We start from the raw sequence: 26496 nt of genomic DNA on the forward strand, positions 1-26496 counted from the left end.
ATGCAATATCAAATAATCCAATCATAATATTCCAATTCCCGCCATAAAATCAAAAGAAAAATCGATTCCTTTTAATCATAGTAAAATAAGCTTGATTTTGTTTTTATTTATTTGGGGGATTTTGTTGTTTATAGACTACAAATACGCTATACGGTAAAATGGTATATCGCTTGCAGAGTCAGCAAATAAAAGTTATAACCAACACTGAATTTTTCGCAGTTTAATGCTAACGTCAACTGGCTGTATAATTGTTTGTTTTGTTTTTTTTTGTCTCCTCACATATACCATACATACATATACACACGGTTATACATATACATATATAATTATAATCAAAGTCACGTACACGTAAAAAAAAAATCGGTTACAAATTACACGTTTTAAAAAGATCGAAAACGGAACATTTTCACGCGATACCGAGGCATATTGAAAATTCGGCTGGCTAGCTAGGCTTGCTCTTGGCTTTTCTTAAGTTCGTTATTATTACGCATTTTAGTTTCTTTTACAAAAGAGCACTTTTCAGACTACAAAATACCCTAAGAACCTTTTACTGGAAATGGATTATACATAGATAATGGACAAAAAGAGTAGGAAAACGTAACGTTAACGTAAACGTAACATAACATGGAGTAGTTGTTTTGTAGAGGTTGTTGTTATCGTAGTAGTTAATAGCAGTTGTTGCTGTCGTCGTAGTAGTAGTATATAGTAGTAGTTATCGTTTTTTGTAAAGCATTGTACAACTTTTCCGCTTAAGTGTTAAACCGATGGTTCACCCATCCTACGTCCTACGCCCATCTCACTCCGGAATTGGCCGTGTTGGTTGCTCTGGCTTATTAGCTTAGTTGCGTGTCGCACTGCTTGCATAGATCTTCTCGATCTCCTCGATCTTTTTCCTGCGCTTCGTCAGCAGCGGATTGTTCGACTTGTCCAGCGCCTTGATTTGCATCTAAAGAATAGGAAATAATACGTGTTATTATAGTAAAATATTCAGAGGGACTTCAGATAAATTACTATTTCGTGGGAACACAAGTGCATTTTATGAAGATTGTTTTAATTGGTTGGAATATACAATATACAACGAAGCTTGAGTATCTAGTATTCTAGGCGCATTAACCTCCGTTTACCTTGTTGGTTTTTATAATTAGTGACTTTCTAGAACACGATTAAAACAAAAGGAAGGAAAAAAGCTTGCTAATTGCCAAAGCATACGCTATATCGATTGAAATCTATTTTCCTAATATATAAACAAGTGTACCGCAAAGGTGGCACACAATATATTGTTAAAAACAAATGAGTAATGTTATATAATAGAATGAAATTGGAAAGAAAGCAATTTATATTATTGAAGCCTTATGCCATGTCTCATGATAATTGTTTAATCCTTTAAGTAGGCTTTCAGTTAAGACTACACTTTAAGACTACTCTTAAGACTTACAACTTTTTTAAAGATTGACCCTCATTCAAAACTAACTATTATTTAAATCCTGAATTAAAATTATCCATATATTAAAGCCTAAATCCCCACCTGATCGTAGTCCACGCGCATGGTGGCCAGTGAGCGCGTCATCTCCTCCTGCACTTCCGGCCAAGTTTCCTCGCTCTCCTTGAGCATACGACCCGTGCAAAGTGGCGTCTGTGGAACGGCATTGAATTGGGCGATCCACTTGTTGCGGATGACGTCCTGGATGCGCAAACGCTTGCTGGGATCTACGTTGAGCATGCCCTTGATCAGGTCCTTGGCCGCCGGGCTCACGTTCGTCCACTCCGGATCGGGAAAGTCGTACTGGCCGGTGCGGATGCGCTTCTTCATGCCCGGCGAAATGGCCATGCCGTTGTTGCTGTAGAACGGCGGGAATCCGCACATAATGATGTACATCACCACGCCCAGCGACCAGATGTCACAGCTCTTGTCGTACTTCTCCGGACCCAAAACCTCGGGAGCTGTAAAAAATGTTTACGATTAAAATATGAATATTTAGATAGAACAATTAAAGTAAGAGGAGTAAACTAAAACAATAACTGATATAGGAAAAGTCAGGAAGTTGTTTACAAAATAAACTAATGTATATAAGGTTAGTATAAACAATAAACTGTCTACACTGATGTGTAAATGAATAGATATACCATTTCATAAGCTTATCAGCAATCTCGTTAAGATTTCTTGCAAATTAAGTGGGTCGCACGGTGCAACTTTCATACAACACTTTCGCAAGTGGAATTGAGAACAAGGCTGAATAAAATTAGAGAAACTATAAGGAAAGTTCACCCAATAAATTATGCAACGAGGTTGCATAGAGAAAGAATCTCTGGTGATTTAGAAACACCAGTTAGATGTGTGACATTGCATTGTACCTATTCTCCACTTTACAATCAGTTTTGTGGCACAGAAATATAAATCAAATTAGTGTCATGCAATTTCCGGCCTGAAAAATGCAACTGCACAGTGAACAGAGGTGTTTTAACAATTTTAAAGCTGTTTCTCGTGACTAATGCGGTGTTTGACATGATTTTAAGACTAGGAACACTCACCCACGTAATAGGGAGTGTAGCAGGGCGTCTGCAGTGTGTCATTGGTAAAGGTCTCCTTGGCGAAGCCAAAGTCCGTCAGCTTGAGGATCGCATTCGGCTGCGAGGTGGTGTACAGCAAGTTCTCCGGCTTGAGGTCGCGATGCGCGATATCGCGACTGTGCAGATAGTCTATCGCCACGCAGATCTCGTGCATTATTTGGGCCGCCTCGCGCTCCGTGAAGGCGCCATCCGCCTTGTCCTGGATGCGCTGGAAGAGCTCACCGCCCTCCATGCACTCCATGACCACCAGCAGGCACTTGCGGCCGCTGTACGTGTTCTCGTACACATCGATGATGTTCACAATGTGCCGGCATCCGCTGACCCGCCAATGCAGATCCACCTCGCGACGGGCCTTCTCATTATCCAGCAGCACCTTGAGCGCATAGTTCTGTTTGGTGCGGCGGTTGGTGCACTGCACCACCTTCCCGTTGATCCCCAGTCCCAGAACCGTGTCCGAGATCTCGTAGTCGTCCACCAGGGCGGTGGTCTTCGGTTGCCGTTGGTTCTGCAGCGAAAGCATTCTGGAATCGGCTGATCTCTAACTGCAAAAAGGGAAATGTTCAGTAATATTATCACTCTCTGTTTATCATTTAAATAACTCAGATAACTTTGTATATGTTTTATTTGTTTTACTAAAATTGCAAACATATAATTAAACTTTATTTGTTAATATTAAATAGCTTTTCAACTGATTTAAAGTTGCTTAAAAAATCAATCATAATCAACATCTGAAAAATCTGTTCATAATAAATCAGTTTTCCAACGAACACTTTTTAAATGCTTGCAGTATTAAACATTAAGCTAACTGCTTACAATGTATTTGTAATTATTCAAAACCTAAACTACTTCTTATTAAGTTTTACATTTATTTTAGGCCTGGTTAATTTATAAATAATCTCTTCCTGATTCGAACATGAATAGAAATGGAATATTTGTGCAATTTTAACAAACTATCAATAATAAACATTTTTAATGGCCATACCCTTTCCACATATTAATGGTTAATACACACCCAATTATGGTTAACAATTTATTGGCAACTTATTTGTTTAATGATTTTGTGGTTAAATTGAGGGTCTCAAAAAGTAGCTGCTCTGAAGCAATAAATTGTATTTAATTATAATCTTTTTTCAAAAGTGAAGTTCATTTAAGCTAGGTGTGGGGCAATTGACTATTTAATTACTAACAATTAAGTTTGCAGGGCGAAGTGTTTTGGGAATCCCGCTTTATTTCCGGATTTTTAGCCCGCGTTTCATTTAAAATAACCATTTGCCACAAACAAACCGTTTGGTTACTACTTAAAAAAAAGAAAATTATCCTGTAGATAACGATAAGACAATCTAAAACCAATAGAAAAGAGAGGGAAAATAGGCACCGAAAAAAAATTAAGTTATAATCCTAGGAATAACATGATGCTTAAAAATATGTATCAGGGTCTGTTTTATGTGGTTTATTATATTTTCTTATATTTAATATCCAAAGATATAAGAATTATTATTATTGAAAATTTAGGATTTGGGATGGTACATAAAATAAAAAAGTTTTAAAAGTGAATTTAATACAACATTTTTAAAACCCAAAACATGTTTTTGTTTTTTGTTTTTTTGATAATACATTTCGTATTACCGTATAAGATATTTATTTAAGCGTGTAAAGCTTCGTTTTTTTTTTAGTTATCCGGCCTTATATATTGATATGCAGATCCAAAAAACACTCGAAGCGCTCCGATCTCTCGACTTGATTCAAATTGCATGCAAATAGACTTACAGGAAAACAGAAAAAATATCAAGAAAATCAGGGGACGGGGGCAGTGGGTGGGGTGGCTAATTAAACCCACTCTCGCTGCATATTTCCATGTTTTTCCGGGGAAAAAAAACTGTTACACAATTTTTTTTTTACGGGGAAAACATTGCATATGTTCGACATCAGTAATCGCTAAATATCGATAGGCGCTACAGGGCAATTGTGTGCGTGCGCGGTGCTGATGAAATTAATGCTTCATTTTTTTATGTTTTTGTTTATTTCTGGCACATTACGCATTGCCGAAAAAAAACCATTTTTTCTCTCCTGTAAAATTGGTTAATTAACGCGTATTTTACTACCCACACACACACACACACACACACACTTGCACCGAGCAGCCCGCGCACACACATTCACGGATATCTATACAAATGCAAACAATGCGTCATGTTTTCTCACTGTTTAACTAGCATTTTCTATTTTTCTGGTTTTCACTGTACACGGCAGTACATTTTTTTATCTTGTTATCGCTTTTCGATCGTTTTCAGGTGGCCCAGATTTTTGCTGGCCATGCGATTTTATACGCCTGCCGACCGCTCTACTGAATATATCCCGCTTTATCACCTGCTGTTCAGCTGATCGTATTTACCTTTCGGGTATTTATTGAGCGTGCTATGTAACCGAACGAAAAAAAAGAACAACAACCCGAAATTTATAGTTATTTATGTGTAAATGCCAAGTAGTGTGACCAGGCGGCTCTGAAAGGAAAATACTAAAAAGTGTCGTGAGCGACGATTGTGCCGTCTCTAACGAATTCAATCGATGGCTTGGCTTAAAAAACGTATCGATTAAATCGAAATGGAAGTAAATTATTTGTATTCAATTGAAATATGTTTTAAAGTAATATTGAATTCTTGAAATCGTATAATTAATATTGTCGGGCAAGATATTATTAACTATCTTACTAAACCTGGAAAATTTTTTGTAAATTGAAAGACATTTCTATTTTCCATATAAAAGATTACAATTTCCCATTATAGATTCATTGTTTTCTAAATCTATACTTTTTGCAGGTAAACACTTATTCATATGTTTATTTTTTCCATTCGGATGATTCTAAAATGTTATGTTATACTTTTTTGAAAACTTTACATTGAAAGATAGATAAAGAAACAGACCGAGATGTTTATATCAATTTGTCTGGTAATGCTAACTACTATATATTCTTTTAATAGTTGGAAATGTCAAATATAGTGCATTACAAACTTCAGATCAAAGTTATTAAGCCCCCAGAACTATCGATACATTCGATTTTTTTCTTGGCAAGCCGTCGTGGCTATCGTTGCCCTCCCATCTCTACTACCTGCTGTCTACAATTAAAAAGTGGTAAATGTTGTTGCCACGGCCAAATTGACGATGCGTCGCGTCCGCTGAGCCTCGTGTCCGCACCCGTGAGGACCCGTATCGCATCCCCGAGATCCGTGCTCTGGGACTCCGGAAAAGCCACCAAAAAACCCAGTATTCCAACATTTTTCGGTTCCCTTTTTATTAGTTTGTTATTGGCAAACGTACTCGCCAGGATATACCAGGCAAAATAAGATAAACAAAAGGTGGAAAAGTATACATCTCCTCGCCCGATTTAGTTACGGATAACGACGATATGTCGCAGGTGCTCAGCCCCCACAAACAGGGCGTGGCAGAGGCGGCGGACGGGCTGGACTACACGAACAGCAGCTCGATCATCGAGTTCCTAGCCAAGGAACAGGACTGCGGTGGCATACTGACTGATCCGGATCCGGAATCAATTTTCCAGGAGGTGAGTCGCCTATCGGACAACACGGACATGCGGTCCGTGGACGAGCTGTTGCAGGAGGCGGAGCGCCTGATCCAACAGCAGTTGCGTCTGGGCGGCATGGTCCCGGAAATGCATACCCCCCAGAAACCGCTTGGATGTGAGGATGCCGTTGCCCCCGGCGATGGCTCCTCCTCATCCCCGCAGTCCTCGCCGCACAGCAGCATCCGACTCAACACACGCTATACCCATCGCATCGAGCATTTGCCCGCTCCCTTGCCGCCAAAATCTGCCGGAATCAATGGGAAAATCCGGCCAAGATCCGGTTCTAAATCCTCAGCATCGCCCACATCCGTGCAGACGCCATTGGACAGCAACAATGGCTGTGGCTTTGCCGCCTTCGTGGACAACCTGCCCTCGGCATCGGTCATTTCCGAGGAGTCCACGCCCAAGGACATGAACATGGAGAACCACACGGCGGCCATGGCCCAGCTGCAGATCCAGCTCCAGGATAACACGGATGACGACGAGGACACGGTGAGTTCAAAGGTTTTATTTCAGAGTTCACCTCACCAGCTTTTGTTTTTATTAAATCTTATTGGTTTGGAAATGGTTTAAATCCATTCATATTCCAATTCGATCGATATTTTTGGGGGGAGATCTGCATTTCATATAAGATTTGAATGATGGATTTTCCCAGATGTTTAGAGATGGTTAAAATCCATTTATATTCCAATTCAAGGCTTGAATTGGGATTATACATATTATTGGGGATATCCGCTGATCATATAAGATTTGGAGATTTCACATTTAGGATTTATCTGCGATCTCATTCAACAAATACCAATTTAAAATAAAATAAACTTTAATTAATGCACCGTATTTGTCAACCTGTTTTGTATTTTTCAATAGAGAAAGGGTAATTAGTCTGTATTGTTTGTTTAATTGATTGATAGAAAGTATATTTATTGAGATTTCCGTTATGAGAACCTCTAAAACCGCCAAAAAAATTTCCAGTCGAACTATAGTAATAAATAGCATAGCTTCCGTTTATTGTCCGCCGTACGAATTCAAAGAGTACAGCAGCCCACCCAAAAATAAACACACTCTCTCACAGACCCAAACACGCAAACAAACCAACATAAATAATCCTTCAGGCACACATGCAGTTCAAACATACAAGGTGGGTTGTAAAAAAAACGTATTACAAATTAGACCAAGATTTGGAGAAGATTGAGCCGTGTTCAAGTAGATGAACTGGGGCCAATTGCCTGGGCCACCGTTTCCGTCACAGTCCAGCCCTCGAGAGCTGTGTCCTTGATGAAACGCGGCGGCAGAACGAAACCGTATGCGCCACGATCCCTCAGCTCAATGGTGTACACATATTTAACGTTTAAAGCGGCACGACTCCAGTCGTCGGAGCCACCGCCTGCGATTCCCAGTACCTCGTGGGTAACGGCCGCTCTGTATGCCGTGCCCGTCTTCTGGACAATCCGCTCCGCTGCCAGGCTGGCCACCCGCTGCAGGACACCCGCATCCTTGACCTTGACGGCCTTGTAGGCCCACGGATAGACGATCATCTGACCGTAGCTGTGGAACGTCAGATATGCTTCCAAATTGTACTTTCGCTTCTCCAAAAACTCGGCCACCGCTCGCGTTTCCAGCTCCGAAGCTGGCGAGGATCCGCGGTAGGTGTCGCTGCAGGGATTGGTCGATGACCCGTAGCCATTCCAGCCGATATCGAAGTTCCGGTTGAGATCCACACCGTTGCACTGGGCGCGTCGCGATTTCGAGCGATTCTTGCGCCACAGGCGATTGGTCGTCCGGCTGTACTCGTAGCCATCCGGGTTCATCACCGGCATTATGTACCACGTCAGGCCACGGATGTGCTCCGGCTGGTTCTCCCAGTTGGACATCAGTTGGTACAGGATGAAGGTCACCGTCGCGGGACTGATCCATTCGCGGGCATGGATGCCGCCGTCGATCCACACCTTCTTGTTCTCGCGGGGATTCTCCGAGATTCTGGGGGGTTATATAAAATATATTAGATGTTTTTTTTTTAGCAGAATAGTGGGGTGAAATATTTTGGTTATTTTTTTTAAAGTATTCACAAGCGGTTCGTTTTCACAAATTCCTAATGCCTAAAAGTAGACCTTAAATTTTTAAATTCGCTTTAAAATACTTTATATATTTGAATACTTCTGGGCTTTTTTTTTAAGTTATTAAAAAAATTTGTTTATTATTGGTTAAGCCACACATGTAAGGTGTTTAATATAAATATAAATATATATTTTTGTTGATAAATATTACTTCTAAAGTGCAACATTTTAATAAGATAGAAATTTCAAGCATTTCTTGTCTTATAACGTAAAATTTAAATTATAAAAAAAGGCTTTCATATTACTTTATATTCCTAAAGAACCTGATTACAGCTTAAAGCCATATTTTTCAATAGCTTTTTTCTTAGCTAAATAGTTTCAACAGTGCAAAAAAGGTGTTTTTTGTTAAACTAAAATGAAACACCCACCTGAGCACTTTTAGGTCGCGACCCTGCTCCGTCTTGCCAATAGTATACAATCGCACAATGTTGGGAAACTTGCTGCGGATCTCCCGCATAAAGCTATATATGGTGTCCAGATCATGATAGTCCTTCCAGTGCATGCTGCTCCTCGCGGACTTTTCTGCGGTTCGTTAAGTATTGATAGATATTTAAAATTTACAATAAATGACCCTTCACTTACTCGTTCGACTTCCGTGGACCATCGAAGTGGCATCAATGCCTCCAATCAGCTCCTCGTCGATCATGGCTTGGACATTGTGGGACAAAATCTGGGGATCCAGACGGTGGGCGGACAGAAAGCTGCGTGCCGCCTTCAATTGATCCCTGGCAATGGAGATGTCCAGAAACTTGGAGTTCTCCTTCCATATGTTGCCCCCGAACTTCTGCTCCAGCATTTGTCCCACGGGCACGCGGTGCTGCATCGCCTCCGAGATGTTGTAGATCCTCCAGAGTTGCGCCTCATCGTATCGCTGGGGAATCTCATTGACATCCAGTTGGGTGAGGTTGGAGGGCAACTCGTTGGCTAGACAGGCCGCTATCAGTCCCATGAGGAGCAGCATCAGCAGATGGGTTTTTTGCGTAATCATCTCGTTGTGTCTATCAGCAGGTTGACCTGAAAAAAAATTCCGTAATCAGTAATCAGCTAATGAGATGGTAACCACACAAAACAATTCCATTTATTAACTTCTGATCAGTGTTGAATGAATAACTGACCTTGCAAAAACCCCTATTCTTTTACCATAAACTTGGCTTATTATGAAAACATTGACGATCACGATTTTTATATTGTTTTTGGTGGAGTCTATTGAGCCTCTAGTTGCTACTAACAAACAGTAATGACCATTGGCAGCCGATTGTTAAACTCTAAAGGTTAAAATAGTACACGCTTGTTTAGTTTGCAATAAAATCACGCTATTTATGGCCAAAGTACCTGCCTTTTCAGACTCACTTGAGCTGGAAAATAAACAAACCTTGGCTAACTTAGTAACAGTGAAAATGTCACATCTATTTGAAACATTTCTAGAGCTCATTTGCATATGTTAAACACTGCTAAGTGAACTAATAAAAATAGTTATTAACCTACAAATTTACACTCAAATTGAAATTCCTTAAGTAAACTATTATAAATGAGTTTTAAATCTGACCTTGTTGATAGTTATGATATACGTTTTACAGCAATTAAAATGGAACCAATTTTACATCCAACCCAGTCGTTCAGGTAGCGAGAACTGAATGCAAAACGAAACTAAAAGCAAACTCCAACTGGTATCAGTGAAAATAATTGTTACAGAAAAAGTTCGTCTAATTGCCGGCACAAAAAAAAAATATACAAAAATGTTTCCGTTTCATTGTTAATGGTTTGGGTTATCTAGATAGATGAATTACTCCTCGTAACCCTGCCATTTTGTGTGTGTTGCCATTGCCAATAAGTAATTAAAAACAGTAGATAGCGTTAATGGTATTGGAAACAATTTTTAATAGAGAAACACATATGTGATGGGGAATTTTCTTGCCTCATAAAGGTGTTTTTAGCTTTTATCACAATAGCAAAGAGAAAGGAATAGATACAAGAATTTCTTACTTTTCTGTTGTAATAGCATTCTAAATTTATTTTCACAATAATAGAAATAACTTTTCATTTTCAAAATATAGAAGACCTAGATACAATATACAATATTTGAGAGGTTTTAATAAATATCTTGTTTTGTGGGTGTATCGAAACTTGCATTCCAGACAGGCAACAACCATTATTATCAGTATACAGCCACTAAACGAATTTGCATTGTTTTATGGATTCTAGCGGCGATCGATCAATCGATCGTTTGGATCGTTCGATCCGTGGGTTCTCCCTGAATTCTCAGAGTTCCGGGGGCGTGGGGCTTATTTTGTTTTGTTGACTCAACCAGAGTTTCGTGTTAATGTCCCCGCTGCTTTGTATGCACAATGATAGATGGGATTTACTCAAACTGCGTCTTAGTGACTGGTCCCTAAGATCTAGATTATGGGCAAAGAAACTTTTCCTGGTCTTCTTACGGATTTCGAAACGTCGTTTTAACGCTTCTGTGCTAATTTCCCTGGCCCGTTTTTTTTGTTTCTTTTAGGTTTTGTTTTCATTTTGGTTCTTTTTTTATGGATGCGTATTTGTATTTTCGTGTTTATTTTCTTTTTATTGCCAGGCAGAAAGTGGCACTTGAACGGTGGAGAGGGTTGTCTCTGTTTCACTGAGTATCGTAGTCTCCGAACTCCCAGAACTGGTTCTCGGCTTGGATCTGACGGGCCTCGAATCTCGAATCTCGGATCTCAGATGTCAGATCTCGGGAGTCGAATGTGGAGTACGAACAGTTTCGGATTGGGTTTCGCTTTGTTTCGGTTTCAATTCGCTGCTGTTCACCTCGACCTTCGTGCCCCCCGTTCTCCTTCCATTAACTCAGTCATTTATACCTGCATGTCATTTCGAAATGTAAACAGTTTAAGAATACATTGTAAGATCTGTATCTGAAGCCGTGCAAGTAACATTTTGCTCCTAAATCTACTTCAACTTTGAACCAATGTCAGACCCACATTTAAGTTTAAGTTAAGGCGACAAAAGAACTCACTTCTTCAATCTTATTTATGTTGTGTCTGTTATTTATTTGTTTACACAAACTTTTTTTCAGTTTTAAAGAATTTTTTCTAATTTTAAAAAGCTTTTTAAATACGAATTTTCTAAATTCTTACCGTAGGAAAATATGTTTGTCAAATTGTATTTTCTACATATTGGTAAATACAAAGTTTCTTTTACTTATTTCAGTTAAATCGTTGACTAAGAGGCATATAAGCGCACTTTCCGTAAAAAAAAAAAAAAAATTAACAAAAGACACCAAAAAGGTAAAAACCTGTTGAAAAATTATGCAGTTGCATTTTGGACTTCCGCATTGCAGTTACAGCTTTAATTACTCTTTTTTTTATATAACGAGTTTCGTTTTTTATGATTACACTTTTTAAGTTTTTAGAAATGTTTGTAACATTTGTTATTCTCTTTTTTTTCCAAATTTCTTTTACAAATCTTTCATTCCATTTTATCTTATAACTTCAAACCCTTTTCCATTTTCCAGCATTTCTTTACTGCAACAAAATCTCGAACACTTTTTCGTTTTTTTTATAGGTGTAATTTTTTTGATGGACTACTCCGGTATTTTTTTTAATACGGCAGCTTGTTCTAAAATCTAGCAGATTTTTCACTTTTATAGCGAATTCTTCATCAATTATGCTTCTTATTCTCCATTTTTATTTTATTACAATCTCCACCCTCATTTTCCTGTAATTCTTTTTTACTTACCCAATCTATATACAATCTTCACCCTATTCTACATTCTTTCACCTTTTTCATGTGCAGTCACTCAACTTTCTTCTGCAATCTCAATTGCAATTCTTCCTTGTTATCTTCAGGCTCCCTTTCTTTTCTTCTCCCATTCTCCCCTCCCTTTTCGTCTGTAATCTTCGCACTTTCTTTGATAAACTCCTCACTTTCTTTCGAATTCTTCGCCCCCTTTTGAGTTGATAACCATTCTTTTTACACTTTTGTTAAATTGATTCAATTTGTTATATATTTTTGCGTTTTTCACTTTTGTATTTTGTTATTGTCTTTTTGTCACTTACTGTTTGTTGTTGTTGGGGATGCTTGCAACGCTCTTTCAGTTCTTCTTCTTCCTGCTGCCGGCTCTTCAAGCGAGAGAGTGAGTGCAATTTACGAATGTGTATGTGTGGGAGAGTGTTCCCGCTTTATTCGACTTCAAACTTCGACTAAATGCTGCGCTTGTATGCGCTTCAATTTTATATTGCCGCTCTGCCCGCGCAAGAGAGCCAAAAAAAATAAATTTAAAAAAAAAACACCAAAAAAAAAACACAACAATCGAAAACGATAACAAAAAAAGGGGAGCCCCAGTATGCTGCAAATTTTGCGCTGACCGACGACCGATCTTAAAAGCGATCGTCGCGTAAATGGAAATTGGAAATGGAAACGGCAGCGACGTCGGCAGCGCAGCAGCAGAGGTGGCGGCAGAGAGAGAGAGAGAGATATAGAGAGTGAGAAGCTCCAATGCTCCACGCATTTGCACTGTCTCCCTTCCACCCACGACGACATTGACACTTTGGGCGTATTCAGCAGAACAACACAATCACTGATCACTGATGGATCTCTTACGATAGTTCTGCTTAACGCGTGTGATCACTGATCATGATAAAACAATTCGTCCATCATGATCAGCAAAAAGGGAGCGTAAAAATAGTATACTGCCTTTTCTTGATAAATGATAAAATATCTGCTAGCGTACATCTATGTATATCGATAAGAATAAACCGAAAAAGGAAAACGTAAACAAAGTAGATATTTTGCAAGAATTTTTTGATTTTGAAGTATAGCGACAATAGAAGTTTTGTGGCCTCTTTGGGCTAGATATTGCTTTCAGCTGTACAAAAAAATTAAAATAGCCACTTTATCTTTCTTAATACAAAAATATATTCGTACATGCACTTGTCTATTTACATTTTTTTTTTATTAAAACCTAGTACTCAGTTTCATCAGAGTAAAAAGTTTATTTTAGTTAGTGTGACGGAAGTTTTGGTCTCACGGTCTTACTGTCAGTCAGCTGGGCTTGTTGACAAACGGAAAACAATTCAAATTTAACCCGCCAGCTTTCAACTATAATCAATCATTATCAATACTGTATATGTAATATTTTGCAATGTAAAATTATGAATAATTTTTACGACGCCGCTTCCGCATCATGAGCGTTCAACAATAAAAACTTGATTACTGATTACTGATTTATTGGTGATCAGTGATCATGTTGTTCTGCTGAAAACGCCCTTTGACTTGACCAAGTAATGAAAAAAAGAAACGAAATTTAAACGCCTTTTAAAATTAAACCTGAACATAACTATACGGTCAAAGCGGGTGTTAAATCTAACAGTGCAGTAAACGGTTAACACCGACGGGGCTGCCCACTTGTGACATATTATGTCACGGGTTCAGTCACAGAATTATTTTTCTCTACTCAAAACTTCCAGCAATAAAATGTGGACTTGATTCCCATTTAACTTATTGTCAAACTGGTTTTTTCGATTTCCTTTTACGAAAACAATTTATGCAGCATTGACGTACTTTTGCTAATATATCTTTGAACTACGGTGATCGGAAATTCCGGGATTTTGTTTACTTATTTAATATTCCCGCCCGTCATTCTTTCTTGTTATTATAAAACAGAAACTAAAAACTTGCTGTGGCAAGTTCAAAATATCCTATATTTGCTTTTTTTTCCGACTGCAGTTTGATTTTTGAACACAAGTGCGATTGTAAATTGGATTTACAATTGTGTCACAAACTTAAAATCACTGCGTGAGTGTGTGTGTTTGTTTAATGGATTGGTGTGATTGTGTGACGGGGCGATTTTGACCCACTTGGCGAGTTTTACTTTCTTTTGCCTTTGATCATCTGCACCGCCCCCGCCGCCCACACTTCAATTTATTTTGTTTGTTTTTTTTTTTTGCCGCCAGGCATTATTTATTTTTTATTTGTTTCTGGGTTTTTTGTGGCGCCCAGATTTTCACTTTTAACCCTTTTTTCGAGAGTGTTGGCCACAATGGAAGATTTTTTCAGGGCACCTTTTTGTCCGCTGCTGGTTCATTGAACAGTAAATGCTTTATACACCAAAAAAAATTAGAATTTTTAAAAAAATAAAAAGTTTTAAAATAGTATTTATTTATTTAATTTAATTTCTCTAAAAAATTTATATTTTTATCTTCTAAAACTATCAAAACAGTTTCAGTTTAAAGGGGTAAACCAATAATTGTCCCGTTGGTATCAGATTAAAAATTAATTATTTAAAATGTTTTTTTTTTCTTTTAATTTATAAGTTTTAAAATATTCGTATTCTTTCTGTGTACAATTTTTTATTCGTTCTCCCATGGTTTTTGTTTGGAAAGTTTTTAGTTGATTCATCTATACATATTTGTTTAATATAAAATTTTTAATTTTTAATTTTTTCATATTTTTGGTTTATTTATTTTATTTCTCAAATCACTTTCTTCGGAAGCTTTGACTTTGACTTTGGCGGCAGGCGGCGATGGCCGCGGGCCTTTCGCTTAATTTCTATATGCATGCACAAAATAAATCCAATCAAATATGCAACAACAAGACAAAACTAAAAAAAAATAAATTAAATAGAAAAAAAAAAATAAACAAAGCGGCAAGAGCTGAAAAACAAAACATCGTAAGCGTTGTGGTTTGAGCTTACTGGTTTTTAAAACGCGATTGAAAGTGAAAGTTGGCGCTTGCTCCCGCACTCTCTGCCGACTCTCTCTCCCTCTCTCTCTCTCAGCTTTCTATTTAATTTGCTTAGCATTCTTTTTAGTTTTATTCGCCTTTTGGCCAGGTTTACATAAGATCGTTAATGGATAATGCCGTTTACGATATGCGCGATTGCGAAATCATTAAACGAAAATGGCAGCGAATCAAACACGTGGCTAACGGCTCTCTTTTCATCGCCCACCACCCCTCGCAAAGAAAGGGCCCGAAGAGAGTGGAGAAGATAGTTGTTCACACTCTCCGGAGAATTCCGCATTTCAAACTGTTCTACGCGGGAGCTTTGCTTACCCATTTTAGCCTAAAAGTAGGCAGTTAATATTTGAGAAGAAAATATTTTAGGTGCGCTTACGATTTATGTATTTTCATCACGTATGTGGTTTTAAATACCTTTAAGATAACCTCTTTATAGATCGTTTTAAAAAATGATATCTAAATAAACCTAGTTTTTCTCTGTTCTTAGGATACAAGAACATATTTGTTCAGTTTAATGAAGATTTTATCGCCAAAATTATTATATATATTTTTAGGGGAAATTTGATTAAAAATTAAATACAATGGATATCCCCTACACCAATTATTATTAGTTCAAAAAGAAAAAGTTAATATTGTTTCAGTTTCATAAAGATTTTGCCGCAAAAAAAAAGAAACAAACATACATAACATATACTTGTAAATAGATAAATAAATTTATAGAATAAATTAAATACAATGGTTTCTGGGGATATCCTACCCAACTATCATTTAATTATTAATTAAATAATTACATAAATATAACCTTTTCCAGAAAGATATATATATATTTATAGAACAAAATAAATACGGTGGTTTTTAGGGATTAGGATAGGCTATAACATTCGGGTCCTGACCAATGGACTAATATATAAAGTGAAGTTGTAAATGTTTGCTTTTACTGCAACTGCTGGGCGATGGTGCGCATGAATTCGAAGACCTCCTCGCCGGATTCCACGATATAGTGAGGTGGCAGCAGATAACCGTAGCGTCCCTGATCCTTGAGGAACATGTTGAAAACCATCTGGGGTCCGATGCGATCCTGCACCCAGTCGGCGGAGTTTCCGGGCCGCGCCAATTTCTGGCGATAGCTGGTGCCCGCCGAGTATTCCGCCTGGTTTAAACGCCTCAATGCGAGAACTGCCCTCCTGGCCGTCAGCTTCAGATCCCTCTGGTTCTCCGTCACGTAATCCGCATCGCCCCAGGGATAGGTGATGGCCTGGCCATAGCCACCCAGGGATACGTAGGCACCCAGATACTCCCGCATTCCGGAGAGGAAACTTCGCAGGGCTCGGCTCTCCGGCTCGGAGAAGCTTTCGGCGCCGCGATAGAGATTCTTGCACGGATTGCTCGTCGATCCGGTGCCGCCCCAGCCGTACTCGAAGTTCCGGTCCAGATTCACGCCGTAACAACCGCTTTCACTGTCGAAGGCCCGATTCTTGGTCCACAGGCGATCGGTGTGGCGCGAGTACTGGTAGCCATCGGGATTTGCCAGTGGCAGGAAGTACCAATCGATGCGGCGCATCGCCTTCTCCGCCCTCTGACCCTGACCCTTAACCTTGGACCTGCCCCACAAATGGGTGAGCTTGGAAATGGCGTAGGTGAGGGCGGCAGGACTCAACCAATCCCTGGCCTGCAGTCCTGCATCCACAAAAACGGCCCAATTATCCGGATTGCCATTGGAGACCCTTAAAAACAAATAGAGGTGGGGCAAAATTGGTAGAAAAAAAATAATTTGTTGGCTTATGGAAATAGCAGTCAAAACTGGTTTTTAAGCAATTTTATAATTTGTTTGTGTATTTTTATCAAGCTAGTCCTATAAACTAAATAGATCAGACATAAAAAATAATTGCGTTCTCAAGAATTTTAAATTATTTTTATAAAGTTGATGAAAATTATTTACTGCAGCTTTTTGCCAAATGAATTTTAAAGAATTATTAACAGTTTAAATTTGTCCTGAAAATCTAAAACTATACCAAATATATTTAAACCTAATTCTGTTGATTGGTAACTAAACATTTAGGTAAATTAAAATACAAGTTTTCCTATGCCTATATTTGCAATCCAAAATTTAGTTTATTAAAATTCGTTTAATAAAGCTCTTTAGCACTGCATAGACAACCTTTCCAGTGATTTAAATTTTTTTTTAACCCACCTGATGACCTCCAGTGGTCTCTTGTTGCGCGTTACACCGATCTGGATTATTTCCACATTTTCGGAGTACGTTTCGAGCAGCGTTTGCAGAAACTGCTGGATATCCGCCTGATCGTGATAACGACGCCAGCTCATCAGGGATCCCGGTCTTTCCATCCACGGCAGCGAATTGTTACGCACGGAATCCAAGGGATGCTCCACGGCCGGCACTTCCACATAGGTCTCATCAATGGCCGACTCGATGTCGTCGATCATAATGTTGTAGCTAAAGCCCACCTTTTCCATAAACTTCCGAGCATCGGCCACATTGCGCTGCTCGATGAGGATGTCGATGCCATCCTGGTTGATATTCCATACCTCGCTGCCTGAAATAAGTTGGGTAGCATTATAAGTCATTAAAATAGAGGTATATAAAATACTCATTGCAAATTTAATGCCATTTATATATTTGATTTTAAAAATCAGACATCAGAAAGTCCATCTTAAATGGGTTTTCCACGCCTAATGTTATTATTTTTCTTATTTTCTTAAGCCCTAATGTCTTATTATTATAACAAGTCGAACTCCCTTAAGAAAAAGTTTTAAATTAGGTTAAATGAATATTTACAAAAATTTGCAAATGAGAAAGTAGGAAATAGATTTTGCATAATTATGAGAGTCATTTTGCAAAAAGTTATATATACAAGTATAGTTCACTAAGTTTTGAGAACAGATTGTGTTATGCTGAATTTACTTTCGCAAATATGAAGCGATTGGAAACATGAGACAGGCCTTAAAAAAAAATGTTAAAAGACCTATTTGATGACTAATATTGTTGATATTTGATATTCTCTCGTGCGTTGTTTATACCAAAGTGCCGCCAAAAGGCCCTCAGTTCGGGCAGTTCCAGTCGGGTTTCATGGATCTTCCATAGCTGAAAGCCGTAGTATCGCTGCACATGGCTGCCATTTCGGTAGCGTCTGTTGATCTGGAACGAGGAGCCCGGCGATATAAAGTCGAATCGCCGCAGATCCAAGGGCGACAGCCACTGAAGGCCCTCGAAAGTGGACTCGTAGAGCTCGCTGCTATTGAGGGTCAGAAGGGCGAGGGGCAGGCCGGAGATTCCGGATATCTCTGGCACGGATACGCTCCTCCACAGCAGCAGCTTTTGGCCAAAAACTGATCCGATCAGGGCCACAAACGTGAGCGCTTCCAGCGGCTGCATCTTCGAACTAAATCTAACTCGGTTCTGGATTCCGAACTTCTGGACTAGCGGTTCTCTGATTTATGCCAAAAGCCACAAATTTATTCGTGCGAATGCGTGCTCAGGTGGCCGAGTTGACCTGACCTGCCCTGACCCCTCCCTAAAACCCGCCTCTCGTTAACACAGACGGGGTCAAGACAATAGCTCTTAGTGTGTTTATCAGTAAATATGAAGGAAATATTAAAGATTATAAGATCTAAGCAGTGGAATTACATTTTATAAAGAGTAAGATACTATATTTTCAAATAAGAAACAAATTTTAATTTTAAACAATTATTTTAAATAAGCTACCGTTACTCGGTTATAAAGATACATTGTTTAAAAATGTTTCAGATTTTCAAAAATGAATTTACCTAAAAGGGTTTTATTTTTGTTAAATAAAATAAGGCCTTTGACCTTTTTTTTCTAAAAACCGGAATGAAAGTCATTTGAAAACGAATTGGGTTTGAAAACTAAGATTATCGAAGAACTAAAAAAAAACAACTATTTTCCCCACCTCGAGTGTGCTTCTAGGCTTGACAATTTCTCTTCTTTTGTGCGGCTTGGCAGACTTTTTGATAGCCCCTCCAGGGCATTTTGTTTACTGGACTCACCGAAAAGAGCGACCACCTCGTTGAATTGGGCATCCGGTGAGTCCACCACCTGTCGCTCCTCCCCAGCGTCCTCCTCCTCCTCCTCCTCCTCTCGCTCCGCCATGGATGAACCTCGGGTGGCATTAAAGTTGAGCTTCCACAGTTGCGCACCTCGATACCTCACATAGTTGGCATCCAAATCGCTGCGAAGCTCCGAGATTCTACCGCGTTCGGATGCGGGATTCATGGTCAACGGGTGGAGGTATCTCAGCAGGTGACCCACACCGCCGCCAAAAAATGGTAGCCTCGTTAACCGATTATCGGTGCGGGCTAAATCCAGATAGTTCCTACCGCCAACTTGCTTCATTTTCGCGGCAATTAGCAGCACCAGAGGCAGCCACGCCCACTTCCAGAGGCGGAGTTGCATTTTATAGATATAGTTTAAGAATTTGTAGCAGATTTCGTAGCTTGTTGTGTGTGGTGCGATCGATTGAACCGTTGGTGCGCATTTAATGCGTTCGCAAATCGATTTGTGAGCCGCAGCCTCCGGCTAACGGCTTCCCGCGTTCTCAATTCTCAAATCTCTATTCTTCGTTCTCTGTTCTCCATTATCCAAGCAACCTTCTCCTCCTCCTCCGCCATTCTCTATTTTCTCATAATTCGCCCGATTCCCCAATTAAGGCCAACGCATTTGCATATTGACGGAATGCCGCTGATTTTGATGCTTTTCATTTCGGACTTTTACTTTGGGTGAGGTGAGGCGTGAGCTACTGTCATACTGTTATACTGTTATAATCCCTAGAAGAGGGTCGCTTCTAAATCTTTGAAAAGTAATTAGTGTTTATATCAGCTATTAAAGTTGTGGATTTGATGTTACACCTATTTTAAGGAAATATGAATTTCTTGGTCTTAAATACTTTTTTTTTTTTTTTTTTTAAATGTTGTTTTTTTTTTTCTTTAATGCATATTGATTGTCTTCTTTTGTTTTGATAATAAAAAGCTTTAGACGGTCTTGAGCTAATTAAAAATCTTTTGAACGAATAAAAAAAGGTCTTTTGTTTTTAAACATTTGTTTTTTTAACGATATAAACAGTATTAAACGGAACAAATTTGCAGTCTGTTTTACTGTTTTTTTTTCCAGTGTTTGAACTTAACGCCTTCCCATTTGAATAAAAGTATGGTTATTAAATTTTTAAGTTTTTTAATTTTTCACTTCTTCAATAAACATTTTTCAGTCCATTTTGATGAGTTTTTTGTTTTGTTTTTGTGTGGTGTCTTTTGTGTGTGTGTTCAATTTGTCTAGTTACAAGTAGAATAAATAAATAAATAAATAGTATTCATATAAATAGCAAAAAAAAAATCAATTAGGCTGATTTACAAAAAAATCGCATTGAACTAAGTGGGCGGGACTAGTGGCGACGCCTCCGGCCGCCACTGCTGTTCCTGGCCACCGCCTTTCCGCGTCCCTGGGCAATGGCCCTGGCCACGGTGTCGGCGAAGGTCACTCCATCCTTGCCATTGTACTGGATGAAGCGTGCCGGCAGGACGAATCCGTACCGGCCCGTGTCGCCCATCTCGATGGTGTAGGCGTACTTGATGCCCGCAATGCCCTTGGCCCAGTCATCGGAGCCACCGGCAGCGGGATACAGAGTGGTGGCGGAGGAGCCCACCGTGTACTTCACTCCAGTCGACTTGGTAATGCTCTGGGGAATAAAGAATTAACGAGTTCATTAGCAGGAGGTTTTTTAAGTTCTTATTAATTGTTTTAATCTAATTGATCAAAATTAAAAGCCAAATTAAATTAAAAGCTTAAATTTTGCATTGATATGCATAATTATAAAGAAGGTTCTCATGTTTTAAATTATACAAATTATTTTGATTCGTAATTGTTTATAAAACATCTTCTTTATCAGTGGAGGAATTTTGATAAAAGCTCTTTTTTTTTAAATTCGATATCATAAATCATTAGATAGAAAAGGGAAGCTGTTTCAAATATTTATATAATCTTAGACTTTTTTTTAAGTGATGTAAAAATGTGTTGGAAATGTCGAATGTTTTTAAATGATTTTTCAGATTTCTAAAATGTATAAATATTTTGAATTTTTAAAGAACTGATTATTGAAAATACCTTTGCAAATGGATATTTAAAATTATTTAAAATTTCCATTGGTTTAAGTGGAAATGAGTAAATGAATATATAAGTTTTAAAATTTTTTTTTGCTTGCTAAACCGGAAATAAAACACTTTTTTTTTAAATTTTGAAACAAACCATAGAAGAATTGTCTAGCAATATGTGAGATTTGATGTGTGATTTCGAAAACTCACCGTTCCCGCCTGTCGCGCCACGCGATCGAGATCGGCCCGATCCTGGGTTAGCTGGTAGTCGTAGCCCCAGGGATAGAGGATGTACTGGCCGTAGCTGTGGAATGAGAGGTACGCTTGGAAGGTCTCCCGCGGGAAGCCGCTGATGAACTTGGAGATGTAGAAGGTCTCCGGCTCGGAGAAGGCCTTGCTGCCGCGATATGTCTGGGAGCAGGGGCTGGCGGAGGTGCCCTTGCCGCCCCACTTGTAGCCGAAGTTGCGATTCAGATCCACGCCGGGGCACTGGCGTCCATGGGCACGCATATTCTTGCGCCACAGGCGATCGGTGGTGTGGGAGTACTCGTAGCCATCGGGATTGGCCACCGGATGGATGTACCAGTTGATGCTGCGCATGTGCTCGGGCAGATCCTCCCAGCCCTCGACCAGCTGGTTGGCTATGTAGGTGACTGTGGCCGGACTGATCCATTCGCGGGCATGCATGCCGCCATCGATCCAAACGCCGGCATTACGGGCATTGCCATTGGAAATCCTTAAGGGCGATTATATATGTATATTATATATAACATATTGTGTGGCTACAGTATTTGCCTGCACTCACTTGAGAATCTTGAGGGGTCGCTTCTCCACCGAGTAGCCGATGATCTCCGTGGAGCAGATATCGGGATAGGTCTTGGCCATGTAGTCAATGAAGCCGTGGATGTCCTCCAGGCGATGGTAGGCCTGCCAGGTGAGGCGGTGTCCTGTAATGCAGCAACAGAAGATAAATATGATGCACTAACCCCTGGGGTTCATTCAACCTGCTGTTAATTAAGGGGGGGGACGACTATCCATGACCCTCAACTTGAACCTGAACCCTGAACTCTGAACCCTTAACCCCTAACCCCCGAAGAAGGCATCTCCGTCTTGGCGTCGTCTGGCATTCCCTTATTTCTCGCCGGCTATCGATTAAACAATAGCGTCTTGCAAGGACCCAGGTCCTTTTCCTCCGGGTGCGTTTTTTATTGGAGCTCATGGTTCATGGCTCATGGCTCATGGCTCATGGCTCATGGGTTGTGGCTCTTGGCACGTGGCACGTGGCACATGGCACGTTCCTATGGCAAAGCCACTTTGCGCTTGATGACTTTTCACACGCCCCTCGCCGAGTGCATTAAATGCTCGTTTGCGGCGACACCTCGCTGGCCTATGCACAAAAAAGGGGTGGCATCGGCCCACCGCCTGATTGCACCACCTGTCACTCACAAGTCCTTACTCCTCCACAAAATAATAACACAAATGCAAATATCCCTTTGGCCGTGTAAAATGTTCTTATTTGCCCTGAATATTACAAGCAAGAGTTTTTGAAGCTTTGTTTGATATCTATAACTAACTCTTTCTATTTTAAGAGTTTATCGTCTAACTATAATTAAAAAATCGGATTATTTCAATGTAAAAGTTTTGATTTCTAACTATAGTTCAGAAATCTGCTTATTTTTTAAAGCATTAATTTGGATTTCTTTGAGTGTTCCCCTTTTTAATATATATTTAGCTTGCTTAATAAATTTACTTATCCTGTATTCACCCTTTTTAATTTGAAATACCTTTTACTTCACATTTTATTTAATTAGTTGTGACATATTTGTAATTTTTTTTATCTATTGGCTATTTTCACTGAATTCTTGCCATTCTTTCGAAATGTGTTTTATTACCACGGATATTTTTTGACTGGCTTTAAATACTTTTTGATATAATATTATTATAAAATTATGTATTTCCCACATCATTCTGGTGTCTTTCTAACTTAATCCAGATTAATTGCTTTCTGAATCCCCATAAACTGCCAACTTTCTGGCCCATCACTTACCCTTTCGGTTCTGGAGCTCGGCAATCTTCTCCGCTGGGGGATTCTCCTTTTCGATGACATGTTGCAGGTTGTCGATGAGCACAATCCGCGAGAGATTGGCAGCGCGAATGTGACGCTCGGCAGCGGCCAACACTTGGGGCTTCAGCAGATAGTCCACCTCCTGCTTGACCTCCTTCCACAGTTGGCCATCTGCATAGGTTAAAAATGTATACAATTAGCCATCCATAGTTGTATTAGGGATCATTAAGTGAGTACCCACCGTATTTGGATTGCAGCTCGTCGGCCATTCGCTTGTCCTTGTCGGTCTGGACCACAATGCGCCACACTTGGGCGCCATCGTAGCGACGCAGATGGGCATTGAACGGGGACTCTTCCTCCGTCTTGGGCAGATCCGCCTCCGATTGCTGCTGATGCAGGAACGAGGCATTGACGTAGTTCAGCACACTATCCTGCACCTGGATGGTGGGTTGTGGCGCAGGCACCACCATTGGAATGGGCATGGGTATGATGGTGGTCAGCAGGGACGACTCCACGGGCTTGGTTTCCTTCTCCACCTTCTCCACTTCGGTCTCGGTTTGGGTAGAATCGGATTGGATTTCATCTTGGGTTTTCGCTGGTTCTTCGGCTGGGATTTCAGCAGGAATTTCAACTGGGATTTCAGCTGGGTTTTCAGCAGGGATTTCGGCAGGGATTTCAGCTGGAGTTTCAGCTGGTACTTCAGCTGGGATTTCAGCTGGGATTTCAGCTGGGTTTTCAGCAGGAATTTCAGCAGGAGTTTCAGTAGGAATTTCAGCAGGAATTTCAGCTGGAATTTCAGCAGGAGTTTCAGCAGGAGTTTCAGCTGGAGATTCAGCAGGAATTTCAGCAAGGATTTCAGCTGGAGTTTCAGCAGGAATTTCAGCAGGAATTCCAGCAGGAGTCTCAGCTGCAGTTTCCTCAGGTTTCTCCTCATGTACAATTGGCTGAGACTCGGCATCAAACTGGGGCTCCTCCTCTGGCTTGGCCTGCTCATCCGACTTGATTTCCTCCTTTGGCTTGGATTCCTCTACCGGCTTAGCCTCCTCCGGCTGCGATTCCTCTTCAGGCTTGATTTCCTCTGGCGTTTCAATTGGAGCTTGGGCCATCTCAGCCTCTGGCTCATCGGCCAACGAAAGTTGGGGTTCGGTTTCGGGTTCCTCTTCTTTTTCCTGCTCGGAAACCTCGGGAATTGCCTGCTCTTTGGTGGCTTCTGTAACTGGCGACAGCTCCTCATCGTTTTCCTGCTCCTGCTCCTGCTCCTTGTTCTCTGAAGCCTCGGCCAATTCTTCGGGCACCAGGTTGTCCATGGCGGCGGTGAGACCTTCTTCAATGCCCTCGACCAGGGTTTCCATCAGAGATGCCTCCGTGGTGTCCACCTCGTTATCACTGGGCTTTGCAGCCTCGACTTCTGGCTGGGATTCTGGTTCTGGTTGGGATTCAACTTCAGGTTGGACTGCCACCTCTGGCTGGACTTCCACTTCAGGCTGTGCTACAACTTCTGGCTGGGATTCAGCTTCTGGTTGGGCCTCCACTTCTGGCTGGGCTTCCATTTCAGGTTGGGCTTCCACTTCTGGCTGGGATTCTACTTCTGACTGGGCTTCCACTTCTGGCTGGGCTTCCACTTCTGGCTGGGACTCAACTTCAGGTTGGGACTCAGCATCATTCTGGGCTTCAGCCTCTGGCTGTGATTCCACTTCAGGCTGTGGCTCAACAGCTGGTTGAGCTTCAGTTTCAGCTTCAACCTCAGGTTGTGACTCATTCTCCGGCTTCTTTTCCGCCTCAACATCAGCTTCGATTTGTGGATTCTGTGATTCCTCCTGCTGCACTTGTTCCGGCTGCACCTGTTCCGGCTGGGGTTCCGATTCCTCGGGCACCTGATCATCCATGTTCGGTTCGGATTCCTTCTCCGTTTCCTCATATTCGGCCGGAGATTTCTCATCCTCCGGCAGATCATCGTGCAGGATGGGAAGTGGTGCCGCCTCGGTGGCCTGGTCCACGGCCTGCTCCAGCTGAGCCTCTTGGCTGAGTGGCTTCATCAGCACCACATGCTCCTCAATGGACTCGGACTGCTGCTGGGCATCGTGCTCCGTTTCTGGCTGGGATTCGGCCACGGTGATGTCGCTGGGCAGCTCCACCAGCTGCATGGCCGGACTGGAGTCGCTCTCGAGCATCAGCATGTCGGTGGAGGCGGGCGATTCCGATTCGGGATTGGCTTCGATGGTGTTGCGATGCACATGCTCGGTGTCCTCCAGTTGGCTGGCCACCGTTTCGGGCACCAGCATATACATGTCCGAGGAGTCGGCGGATGGGATTGAGGTGAGCTTCATATCGTCCACGAGGACATCCTGCTGCTGTTGCTGCTGCTGCTGGGATTGATCCGCCGGCAGCTCGTTCCTCTCCAGAGCCAGACGATCCAGCGACATGGAGGTCGCCGGACCAACAAAGCCAAGGATTAGGAACAGAGAGCCGATGGTGAGCAGTGTTTTTTGTGGGGAAATCCCCTCGATGGCAGCGCTGCCACGCGATCTCGCGTTGTACATCTTAGCGGGATCTGACTGTGAACCGTAATGAGACATGTCCCATTGGTGGAGTGGCGCTTTTATACCAACGCTGGGAAAGTATTGCCATTTCATTTTCGATATTTCTCTCAGCCGCTCTGCTGCTCTGCCGCTGCCGCAGTCGGCGTCGCTGCCCGCTTACACTGGCCATCACAGAGTGGAACTTGTTATGTATGTTAATGTTTTCAGTGTCTCGGGTCTGTGGCTCTCTTCCTTGTGAGAAGCCACCAGTCCAGCGGTCTCATATGTTAATCCCCCCACTCCCCGAACTTCAAGCAAATGTCATCGGCATAACCATAACCATGACCATAACCATAACCATATGTCGCCCAGCATTTCTTCCATCTATGAACCCACATTTCCATATCGACGGGTCACTCGCTCTCGCTTTCTTTCGGGATCAATGCAAAGCATAACCAGAAATTGATAATCAAAATGTATGCAGTGCTATAACAGATCTAAACTCAAGATATACGCAGACAACCCCCTCAAAATAACACGAGAAACTAATCGAATTCGAAAACAGTTATAGGAACTGCGTTAAAAAAAAAATATAAAAGATATAATTATAATTAATTATAAATATAACTACAGTATCTCTAAATTTATTTACAATAATATTTTTGTTTTAGGAAATTGTAGAATACAATTTGTACTTAAAAAAATATTTAATTATTTATTTAAACAATAAAAGTGAAGTATTTGTATTTTAGATAATTTATTTCTAAATCCTAGAAACTAGCTGAAATGTATAACTACAGTATTTCCTCA

The 26496-nt window shown here is 40.7% G+C and overlaps 5 protein-coding genes across 8 annotated transcripts in view; 1 reads left to right on the plus strand and 4 right to left on the minus strand.

Moving 5' to 3' along the window:
- Positions 1-91: 91 nt before the first annotated feature.
- LOC108149872 (MAP kinase-activated protein kinase 2) lies at positions 92-5068 on the minus strand. Its single transcript, XM_017277758.2, has 4 exons — positions 4961-5068; positions 2530-3110; positions 1526-1941; positions 92-946 (listed from the first exon to the last, which is right to left on the minus strand). Exons 2-4 carry the CDS (start codon positions 3086-3088, stop codon positions 839-841), a joined length of 1083 nt encoding a protein of 360 aa, XP_017133247.1. The 5' UTR covers positions 3089-3110; positions 4961-5068; the 3' UTR covers positions 92-838.
- Positions 5069-5656: 588 nt separating this feature from the next.
- Positions 5657-26496, plus strand: part of LOC108149864 (centrosomal protein of 162 kDa) — a 29689-nt gene continuing 8849 nt past the window's right edge. For both annotated transcript variants that reach the window (XM_041707140.1, XM_017277744.2), the window contains exon 1: positions 5657-6640. In XM_041707140.1, coding sequence (XP_041563074.1) covers positions 5972-6640 — 669 coding nt within the window. In that variant the 5' untranslated portion in view covers positions 5657-5971. The remainder of the gene's footprint in view (positions 6641-26496) is intronic.
- On the minus strand, positions 7127-12656 carry LOC108149866 (carboxypeptidase B). 2 transcript variants are annotated; one of them, XM_017277746.2, is made up of 4 exons: positions 12303-12656; positions 8845-9276; positions 8631-8784; positions 7127-8125 (listed from the first exon to the last, which is right to left on the minus strand). In XM_017277746.2, the coding sequence occupies exons 2-4, from the start codon at positions 9248-9250 to the stop codon at positions 7348-7350; spliced, it is 1338 nt and encodes a 445-aa protein (XP_017133235.1). In that variant the 5' UTR covers positions 9251-9276; positions 12303-12656; the 3' UTR covers positions 7127-7347. The 2 variants fall into 2 exon arrangements, with proteins under 2 accessions (XP_017133235.1, XP_017133237.1); XM_017277748.2 differs by lacking the exon at positions 12303-12656 and adding an exon at positions 9809-9826.
- LOC108149857 (carboxypeptidase B) lies at positions 15844-19477 on the minus strand. 2 transcript variants are annotated; one of them, XM_017277736.2, is made up of 4 exons: positions 19009-19477; positions 18022-18360; positions 17174-17537; positions 15844-16706 (listed from the first exon to the last, which is right to left on the minus strand). In XM_017277736.2, exons 1-4 carry the CDS (start codon positions 19412-19414, stop codon positions 15917-15919), a joined length of 1899 nt encoding a protein of 632 aa, XP_017133225.1. In that variant the 5' UTR covers positions 19415-19477; the 3' UTR covers positions 15844-15916. The 2 variants fall into 2 exon arrangements, with proteins under 2 accessions (XP_017133225.1, XP_041563075.1); XM_041707141.1 differs by lacking the exon at positions 18022-18360.
- On the minus strand, positions 20296-25746 carry LOC108149863 (fibrous sheath CABYR-binding protein). Its single transcript, XM_017277743.2, has 5 exons — positions 23409-25746; positions 23150-23338; positions 21908-22049; positions 21313-21838; positions 20296-20690 (listed from the first exon to the last, which is right to left on the minus strand). Exons 1-5 carry the CDS (start codon positions 25741-25743, stop codon positions 20397-20399), a joined length of 3486 nt encoding a protein of 1161 aa, XP_017133232.2. The 5' UTR covers positions 25744-25746; the 3' UTR covers positions 20296-20396.

This window comes from Drosophila elegans, unplaced genomic scaffold, assembly GCF_018152505.1.
Source record: "Drosophila elegans isolate 14027-0461.03 unplaced genomic scaffold, ASM1815250v1 contig_149, whole genome shotgun sequence".
Lineage (NCBI taxonomy): Eukaryota > Metazoa > Arthropoda > Insecta > Diptera > Drosophilidae > Drosophila > Drosophila elegans.

What these genes read in the sequence shown, in the direction of transcription:
- LOC108149872 (XM_017277758.2), bottom strand. Translation starts at nt 3,088, where the DNA reads ATGCTTTCGCTGCAGAACCAACGGCAACCGAAGACCACCGCCCTGGTG. An exon ending in CTACACTCCCTATTACGTGG is followed by an intron (nt 1,942 to 2,529) that starts GTGAGTGTTCCT and finishes CATTTTTTACAG; the next exon opens with CTCCCGAGGTTTTGGGTCCG. An exon ending in TGCGCGTGGACTACGATCAG is followed by an intron (nt 947 to 1,525) that starts GTGGGGATTTAG and finishes CCTATTCTTTAG; the next exon opens with ATGCAAATCAAGGCGCTGGA.
- LOC108149866 (XM_017277746.2), bottom strand. Translation starts at nt 9,250, where the DNA reads ATGATTACGCAAAAAACCCATCTGCTGATGCTGCTCCTCATGGGACTG. An exon ending in GGTCCACGGAAGTCGAACGA is followed by an intron (nt 8,785 to 8,844) that starts GTAAGTGAAGGG and finishes AACGAACCGCAG; the next exon opens with AAAAGTCCGCGAGGAGCAGC. An exon ending in CGCGACCTAAAAGTGCTCAG is followed by an intron (nt 8,126 to 8,630) that starts GTGGGTGTTTCA and finishes ATAACCCCCCAG; the next exon opens with AATCTCGGAGAATCCCCGCG.
- LOC108149857 (XM_017277736.2), bottom strand. Translation starts at nt 19,414, where the DNA reads ATGCAACTCCGCCTCTGGAAGTGGGCGTGGCTGCCTCTGGTGCTGCTA. An exon ending in CGAGGTGGTCGCTCTTTTCG is followed by an intron (nt 18,361 to 19,008) that starts GTGAGTCCAGTA and finishes AGCCGCTGGAAG; the next exon opens with CGCTCACGTTTGTGGCCCTG. An exon ending in AGACCACTGGAGGTCATCAG is followed by an intron (nt 16,707 to 17,173) that starts GTGGGTTAAAAA and finishes TTTGTTTTTAAG; the next exon opens with GGTCTCCAATGGCAATCCGG.
- LOC108149863 (XM_017277743.2), bottom strand. Translation starts at nt 25,743, where the DNA reads ATGTCTCATTACGGTTCACAGTCAGATCCCGCTAAGATGTACAACGCG. An exon ending in CGAGCTCCAGAACCGAAAGG is followed by an intron (nt 22,050 to 23,149) that starts GTAAGTGATGGG and finishes GCTGCATTACAG; the next exon opens with GACACCGCCTCACCTGGCAG. An exon ending in CGACCCCTCAAGATTCTCAA is followed by an intron (nt 21,839 to 21,907) that starts GTGAGTGCAGGC and finishes ATCGCCCTTAAG; the next exon opens with GATTTCCAATGGCAATGCCC.